The 9088-nt window shown below is 40.7% G+C and overlaps 1 protein-coding gene across 1 annotated transcript; it reads right to left on the minus strand.

The window, feature by feature from the left end:
* Nucleotides 1-433: 433 nt before the first annotated feature.
* Nucleotides 434-7341, minus strand: LOC110528466 (proton channel OTOP1). The gene is made up of 6 exons (XM_021610557.2): nucleotides 6251-7341; nucleotides 5854-5990; nucleotides 5000-5058; nucleotides 4623-4753; nucleotides 2727-3637; nucleotides 434-2461 (listed from the first exon to the last, which is right to left on the minus strand). The coding sequence occupies exons 1-6, from the start codon at nucleotides 6627-6629 to the stop codon at nucleotides 2291-2293; spliced, it is 1788 nt and encodes a 595-aa protein (XP_021466232.2). The 5' UTR covers nucleotides 6630-7341; the 3' UTR covers nucleotides 434-2290.
* Nucleotides 7342-9088: the final 1747 nt, after the last annotated feature.

The raw sequence follows: 9088 nt of genomic DNA on the forward strand, positions 1-9088 counted from the left end.
TAAACTCTGTAACTGTTTTAAAGTCAACATTGGCCTCATGGTGAAATCCTTCCTCCCCGGCTACTGAGTTAGGAAGGACTCCTGTATCTTTGTAGTGACTGGGTGTATTGAATCACCATCCAAAGTGTAATTGATAACTTCACCATGCTCAAAGGGATATTCAATATCTGCTTTTTTATTTTTTACCCTTATACCAATAGGTGCCCTTCTTTGCGAGGCATTGGAAAACCTCCCTGGTCTTTGTGGTTGAACTTGTGTTTGAAATTCACTGCTCAAATGAGGGACCTTACAGATGATTGTATGTGTGGGGTACAGAGACAAGGTAGTCATTCAAAAATAAGGTTAAACACTATTAAACACCATGCAACTTGTGAAGCACATTTTTACTCCTTACCTTATTGAGACTTGCCATAACATAGGGGTTGAATACTTATTGACTCAAGATTTTCATTTTTTATTAATTAGTTAAAATGTCAACAAACATAATTCCACTTGACATTGTTTTAAACTCAGGCTGTAACACAACAAAATGTGCAAAAAGTCAAGATGTGTGAATACTTTGAAGGCACTGTATAATTATGTTCTGACCCCCTGACCATCCGCTTAAGAAAATAAATTGTGCCGGGCTGAATAAACCATGATTGACCCCTGACCTACAGTATGAATTTAAGTTAACTTAAAATATTTGTAATAATTTCACAATCATTTTTATCACAGAGGCTATGTAGGCTACAGTAGCTTTAATCTAGTACATTCAGATATGTCCACAGAGGATGTAGTATTGCTGCAGGTTTATCAATAAGCATTGACCAAAGATTGGCACATACATCTGAGAACAGTGTACAGTAGTTACCACCAATGTAGAACTCTGTTTTTTGATATTCCACCACAGCCTCAATATGTTGTTCTACATTTAACTATGCAGTAGCGCTACATTTAAGTAATTCCTCACAAAATCAATCAACAACTTCACAGGATATGATTATTTTCAATGCTCACTTTTCAAAACGACATCAATCAAGATAAATGGTTCAGTTTCAGAATTGTTTCAGTTTGAACAAACATATTTGCTTTTTGGAAAATGAATGCCAGTCAATGCTGTATATACTGTACATCTGTGCAAATATTGTATTGTTTCCCTTTTCAATAACATAACAACAGGCCCATCCTTCAGCTGTCTACCAAAAAAGTGGTGTCTGCTTTGTGTGAACGCAGAAAATAGGCTGGTTCCACCAGGCTAAGCTTAATATGGGTCCAGGGGAAGGATCAGTGTGGATTGGGGGAAGCTCCACATACACCACGCTGTTTGGTTTTTTACACAAATATTGTTCCATAATTAAAATATTTAAATATATTTTATAAAACCACATCTGTATTGTTTAGGTACAGTAGTATAACATCTAAAGGGAAATTATTGCCAACAGTCCAATGAACGTTGGCGAGAGATTGTGAGAACTACAGTCCAATACTACACAGAAGAGCATTCAAAGTCTAGTGCTGGCTTACTGTGTACTACAGTACATGTAGGACTCTAGACAGTCACCAGCCAAGTAGTTCAAGTGTCTGACACAGCAGTGTTTTGAGTTTCCTGTGTTTTCTTCTGACCAATAAGAACATCCTAAAAATGGCAGAACAAAAAAAAATGTTTATGGCTTTTCAAATCATAGTACAGTTCTGCTGTGAACACGGTGGTTGATTTGATATGAATGTGGTATGGCACTTTGCTTGGTATAATCATGTTATGCCCTCATAACGCATTCCCATATAGCCTGGCTTACATCTGTTCTAGATCAAAACATGTAACTATTTACATATGCGTCGAATAACACTTGACTTCAACGACACTTGGATGAAAATCAAAAGACAAACCCAAACACTTACGATAGACCTAAATCTAAATGTCATTTTATCTTTTTAGTGCAGTAACAACACAACAAAGTGATATTAGACCTGGGTATAAATATGATTTGAAATCTTTCAAATACTTTGCACGTTTAGGGCTAATCCATTGGTTACATTGTGCCTGGCCAGCTCAATCATGTAAAACTAAAGTATTTGAAAGATTCCTAAATACTATTTGAACCCAAGGTCTCATATCAATGTCATTTGTTGTTTAGACCAGGTGCTATAAAATGCTTCTGAAGATGCATCACTACAAGGGACATCTTATAAGCCCCCTAAAGTGACAAATGTGTTTCCATGCTTGTTTGGAAGTCAAAGTACATGACAAGATGGCCTCCTGAATGTTCTTGTGCATGTTGCCTTGTCTCATTGGTCCCTCTTCGTCTTGTCACACTCTCCGGAACACTTCGAAAAGGCAGGCCACAGAGTGCATGCGGTAGAAGAGGGTAATCGGCATGGCGAAATTGAGAACTGTGGTCCATGTGGTGAAGCCAAACGTCTCCTCCTCTAGGCCGTTGTCATACTGGGGTCTACAGCCAAAGGCAGGAAGGATCCAGAGCTGCAGTAACGAGACACCAATAAGGTTAAACTTAACTTGGTATTGTATTTTTGTGTGGTAAATGCATGCTGTATTTCATAAACTTCCCAACTGGGACATTGAATAAAAGGTAGATAGTAAAAGTAGCTAGAAGGGTAAGAAATGGGGGAGAATCATACAGTATGTGTGCTTGAGAGCTAGCTATATCCTATGACAATAACACCACTGCTGACTATTATCAATAAATAAATCATAATAAATAATAAGTAAAGAACAGCAAGCTTACTGAGATGTTGCACATGAAAAGGAAGACAGCGATGTTCTTTAGGATCTGACTCTTCTTGCTCGGGGTCACCGCCACGTTGTTCTCCACCTGACGGGGCACTTCCAAATGTTTCTGTGGGCACCCATTCACCTGTCCACTCTCCTTCTGCACATTCTCCAGCGTGACGCAGCCGTTGTCCGGATTCTCGTACGCCTGGTTGATGATTCCGTTGTAGGGTGGAGACAAGGAGGAGGTCACGGAGAATATCTCTGGTGCAGGCCCCGCCACCTCAGCGTCCTCCCTCTCACGGTCCTCCCGCTGGCGGTAGAGGGACTCAATGATGAACAGGTTCTGGATGTACTTTTCCAGGATGCTGAGCAGCGAGTACATCAGGTTGGTCCAGCGGTAGCTCGGGCTGCTGCGTGAGGCTGACACGGCCACCACGCTGCACCAGGAAACGAGCCAGGAACCCACCGACGAACCAAACAGGAGCTCTGTGTCCAGCTTCCGCGAGGGGTTCTTGGTGGTGTCCATGGGCATGGGGTCGGCACGGTAGATGAGCAGACCCGTGACCCCGGCCGAGCACATGACCACCAGCATGACGATGCCGTAGTAGTAGAAAATTGCAATGGTTGACTCCCGGATGTCCAGCGACTCTTTCACGTGGATGATGTAGACCACCAGTACGCCGATGGTGCTGGCCAGAGCGGCGAGACCCAGGATGGGGCCGACTACCAGTCCCTGGGTCTTGGTAGCCAGCCTTTTCCGGTTGTGCTCGAGGTCAATGGTGCGCCCTATGTTCTTCCACATGACAAAGAGCATTACCGAGACAAAGATGTGGTACTCGATGTTGAAGGGATAAAGGTAGTAGAGGCCGTTGACGAACATGGAGCAGGCACTGATAGTGCAATTACAATGAGGTTCCATAGCCACTGAAAGTCACATTAAAAAAACAAAATATTGTGTCAATTTCAAGCCCAGTGCATTCCCACTTCTGCCACCATATGTACCTTTATGTACTTTACAAAACAGTGACCTCCAATTTGTGTATACAAGTATAATACACAGAGGTTAGAAACTCTCAAGTTATTCAAATATTTATGGCAATAAGGTTTATTTCAATGTTTTTTGCATGAGGCCAGTTGTTTTCTTTGGGTCTTATGTAACAGAATTAAACAATCCTTTGCCATCAGTCTAAAGCAACAAGGGTGGTAGGAAGGGAATTTAGAGTCTAGTTATTTACCAAATGAACTGACCTTGTGCTGTTTGGGCCTCACAGCTCAATGTCCTAGTCATTTCAGCTATGGAAATCTTCATGTAGCAGTGGGTGGTGTGATCAATATCACCACAAACTGCTCTTCACACGTGTGCTGAGAATATCAGATTGGTGGATCAAGTGTATCAACCAACTTTCTCAACACCAATATACACAATTCAGCACATTGGACTAAAATTACTTTCCGTTTCCTCAAAATAATGCTTTCCATGTACTTGTTGAAGCCCTACCATTTCCTAGTGCTGCCCTCTAAAGACAGCTTCTTAACTCAACCCTGTACCTCTACCTACTGTACTCACTACCCCCACTCCTCCCAAAAAGGTACCACTACGGTGGTTCTCCTCCATAGAGGCTTAAGATGTTTCAGTCACTGTAATTGCAATGCCCTTGGGAGCAGCCTGGCCTGGGACAATGGCGTCTGAGGTAACGCAAGCTGGGGGCGGGTGTTCGGGGCCAGTAACCGTGCGTGTGTCTTGAAACCTAAAAGAGTAGACGTTCAACACAAAAAAAGACCTGCTGGACTGCCTAATCCATCCCCTCCCCTTCAACCCCCCTTCACCTGTCTTTCATCCAATTAAGTGAGCTTCTCAAGTGAACTATTGTCCTTTTTTCAAGCAGCCACTCGACCCTGGTCCCCTTACCCATGGTGAGGTTTTCAAAGCCCAGGGCAGTCAGCCTTGTGTTGTGGTGGTTTAGCAAGTGATTGGCCTCAGACATCACACCGCTGCACCACAGCAGCAGGTTAGTGAAGACTGCATGGATGACGCCAAACCTGACGGGAAACATCCATTAATCAAAATAGAAATTGATTGTCACAATAGTCGTTTCTGGGTAGATAAATTATAGGCTGTAGATTCACCTTTGTGAGTACAATAGTTATAACAGGATAAATAAACTCATCAACTGTTTTATTAAACTGAAAAATGTACATGAGGATAACCTAAACATACCATAGGCCTGAGAGGCTCGCATGGCTTGTGACAATCTCAAAATACAGATTTATTATATTTCACAATACCTTTCAAAGGTCTCAAAGGACTTGATGACGTCTTTGATGTGAAACCAAAGGAAATGCACCTAAAACAAAACTCAAATTAACATTTGTACCAAACTAGCACTGACAAGACACTCACTATATCAGTCTAAAAAACATTTCTGGTGAAGGCTTTCATTTGGACTGTGAAAATGAATCACCAGAATGTGAGAACATATCAAATGACCTCTCAACTGAAGGATTACCTCCGCCTGCACTACGTTTTACTCCAATAACATGGATAATGACAGGATTATTTTGTACAGACAACTCTTTTTCTTGCCTGAGAAACAAATTATTCCACTTCAAGATAAAGATCTATACATTACCTGCTTAAGTGGTATTTAGATACCTTTACTGGAAAAAATTTTTGAACAGAGCTGCCAGCTTACCTATAATGTTAACACTTTACATATTTAAGCAAATGTATAAAAGGGGGTTATACATGGTAAATAAGTTGTTAGTTATTACTTTATAAATCTAAAATAAATAGTTACACATAGTACATTATAATTGAACGCTCTAATAATACATTTGTTTAAACTGTGTGCTTGTCATTTAGCTGCTTGCCAAATTCTGAGGTTATGGCTGCACTGTCAATAATAACAGTAATATCAATAACAGTACATTCATATATAATAAGCACATTATTAAGCAAGCCCAAAAATAGCACATGTTTTACTTATGTGTTATAACTGTTTATTACAGATTTATAAACCATCTATTTATGGAATAATCCGTTTAGAAATTACAAACCACTTTATAAATCCTTGTAAGTATAGGCCATACCATAATGAAAAGCGTTATCAAATCAACATAGAATGGGGGTTGTATCTTACCTGTGCTATTGTGTGAGTTGCGTGGATGATGGGGTATACCACTAGAACAGCCGACAGGCATGATCGATAGCCCACAAAATATCCAATATTGAAGGCATCCATGATCAACGAGAGGAGTGCAAGAAGAGTTAAACCCCCTATAATCAATGAAACGTTCGTTGTTAAGAGGCTGCATTGAAACGAAAAAGTATGCAAAAATATCCTTTAATTGCTTTTGATGTCAATTCAATGTTTGCTTGTTTCTCCGCCAAAGTTTTATAAATCAAAAACAAATCTATTTGGAAAAGTTCCATCAGCTACTTGAGAAGCATTTAACTATATTGAAAATCCAGCCTCGAGATTTACGTTCACAATACCATTTTATATACTGGAAACCTAATCTTCCAAATATCTGTACCTTTTATCCAAGAGGTAGTAGCATGCACATCCTTTTCTGCCTGTAAATTACTCTGCATGCCTCTCCTCACGATGTACCACATCATCCATAGCAGCTGGACGATTATGAGGGTCGTGATAAACGACAGCAGGTGCTCTTCCTTCACGGATGCTCCATTGTTCCCAATAGCCAGCATCAAGGACACGCCGATCAAAAGTAAATTAGTCCCATACTGGCCGCTCAGAATCTCCGCATTCTTCTGCGGATAGTCCTCAGTCAAACTGACTTTCAACTTGGTGAATATTTCACTTTCTTGCTCTGAGCTGGAGGACAAGGTGGAGGAACTGTGACAGTCTACCTTATTTAAACACATACTATGAGGGCCATCGTGCTCAGCCATGGCGCCTAAATATGTAACATTCGAGTCCGAAAGGAAGAGCAATGTCAACACTGTGTGCTACAAGTACATTTGTGAAAGGCCAAGTGCTCAACCTGTAGCAATAAGGTGGGGACGCAATTGGATACGAACGTTGCCAACTGCAAGTTGATTCAGTCCAAAGACGGTCTCACTTGTTTCATGCTTTCATTCAGTGTCCAGCTTTACTAACATGGTGTGTTTGACCTATTATTGTAATCCTGGACCATTTAGATTAAATTACTTTATATCACCTTATATAACCGCTTGCTGGGTGAATTCAGAGGAATAGATTGAATTCCAGCCATCGGCGACGCACATCAGTGGTCCAGTTGAACCCGCCATACAGTTTAATTTTTTTGAGAAATTGGTGACCTAAAAGTGCCAATCATTCACATAATCTACTTCATCTATCTGGAAGTGTCTACATGCGACTTCTCGCTATCAGAATACTAAGATCGCATAGAAAAGACAAGTCTAGATGCACAAAAGTCCCCATTGTGTTCTGATTGTGATCAGATCTGGTTGACCACAGGACGTGAGTGGATAGTCTGCGTATTTCTCCTCAGTCTGGACGCAATCAGGCAACCGAAAGCGCATACAGTGCGCGATTTCATCAGATCTCTGCCCACAAGTCTCCAGAAAACGTGTGCTATGGGAGCGAGAGGCACCTTCCCTTTTATTATGGGACACTCTTTTCACAGTATTTTGCCTGGTGGGAGGTACTATGTCAATGTGGGCGTGGGTTTCAAAGTGCGACACACGTCCACGTTCAACACATAACCCTCCTCCAGTAGTATGATTACAAATCGTTTTAGCTAACATTACACTCCTTGCCACTCCTGTCATTTGCCAAAAAGTTTGTCCTGGTCATTTACCGTGTCTTTGGCAAATGACATGGTGTACAACGAGTGGAATAAAATTGCTGAACAGGAGACTGCAACCAGGTTTCTCTGCATGTGCCCACAAAGCACATTGCATGTTACATGACCAACAGCAAGGTCAAGCAAGTTAATGTTTTGGACTACAAAAAACGAATGATTTAGAATCACAGAGTTTCCACAAGTCAAAGAAATCAGGAGCTGACTCCAAAAATCCAGCACCATTTCAATTTCAATATTTCGACATCATAAAATCACCTATTCTTAGTCTAATACAGTGACATCTAAAAGATACCAAAAACAATTTAGTCCAGTCGATGTAAGATAAATATGTGGCTGTTCATAGTTCTGATTTCTGTTTATGTGCTTGCTGTAGGTTCATGCAAGTAGAAAAACATGTTGACTCACCCTACTTGTAGAGAAACTTCAATGCCATCCTCCTCTCTCTCATGTTGATGAAACGGTCTATGACTCTGTCACAATATACACCCTTTTATGTTTTGTTGTCCTAGGCTACCTGGCTAAAATGCATGCTCGCTAGCCTAACTTCCTTTCATGGGCAACTTTAGCTACTTAACATTAGCCTTCTAGATCTAGCTACATATTGAACTACCATCCTCTCAGGCCAGTGGCACAATGTATGAATTTATGATTGGATCAGAATCGCCATTATAATCATTGGCCAGTACTGAGAATAAAGTAAAAACACAAGTCCAAATCGCTATCTTCATCCATGGCTAATTTAGGAAAAGGCCATTTTTAGCAAGCTAGCTTACCACCGGAGGACAACAACACAACGAGATGCAACAATTCAAGTTGTTTTTGTCAATTGTGTATTGCTCTCTTGTTATATGAATAGACGGAAGCTAAATACAAACTGGCTTCTGTTGACACATTTTTTTGGTGAGTCAGGACCATTCACAGTTGACCTCATTAAGTTTAGCTCTACGCTGGTTGGCTATTATTTTATTCATTTTTTTTTAATCAAGGGAGGCCAAATTCTTGCTGTCTTCCCTTGCATTCACTTCTATGGGCAGCAAAAATGTCATACTTTTTGACCAGAGAGCATCAGATAGATGGCCTACACATACAGAGAAAATAGAGGCGCCGTTTCGCTCACTCGGCTGCTTTCTCGGGTGAGACATTCAGCTTCTTGTGAATTGAAGGAAAATGATAAAACACAGAAAGGTAAATGGAAATGGCCACCCCTCAGAGCCAGGTTCCTCTCCTCTCCATTCTCCTTCAGATCTGAAATTGGATTGTGAAACTTGCCAGCCAACCAGAAAAAGCAAGGCGAAGCAATTCAGGCATTCTTGAAAGTCAGGACAATCCTTGTCCTGCAGAAACATAATTTTTTATAGTTGAAAATGTTTTATGTTGCAAGCGGTAGGCATTTAGAAATAAATATGAAATTGGGTTTTATAGTTACTCGTGACATCATGACATCATGTCACCACGTACATTCGGCAATCGACATTTATATAAAATAAACACCATTAACATATGTCACAATGAAGAAAGTTCGACAAAAGAAAAATCCACCCCTGTCGAACAGATAAAAAT

This window comes from Oncorhynchus mykiss, chromosome 7 (genome assembly GCF_013265735.2).
Source record: "Oncorhynchus mykiss isolate Arlee chromosome 7, USDA_OmykA_1.1, whole genome shotgun sequence".
In the NCBI taxonomy this organism is placed as follows: domain Eukaryota; kingdom Metazoa; phylum Chordata; class Actinopteri; order Salmoniformes; family Salmonidae; genus Oncorhynchus; species Oncorhynchus mykiss.

Bases quoted from the DNA above. Each gene is read 5' to 3' on its own strand.
- LOC110528466 (XM_021610557.2), bottom strand. From the start codon at position 6,629: ATGGCTGAGCACGATGGCCCTCATAGTATGTGTTTAAATAAGGTAGAC. The intron at 5,059-5,853 runs GTAAGATACAAC...GTTTTGTTTTAG, and splicing joins CAACTCACACAATAGCACAG to GTGCATTTCCTTTGGTTTCA. The intron at 3,638-4,622 runs GTAAGGGGACCA...TGTGACTTTCAG, and splicing joins CTTTGAAAACCTCACCATGG to TGGCTATGGAACCTCATTGT.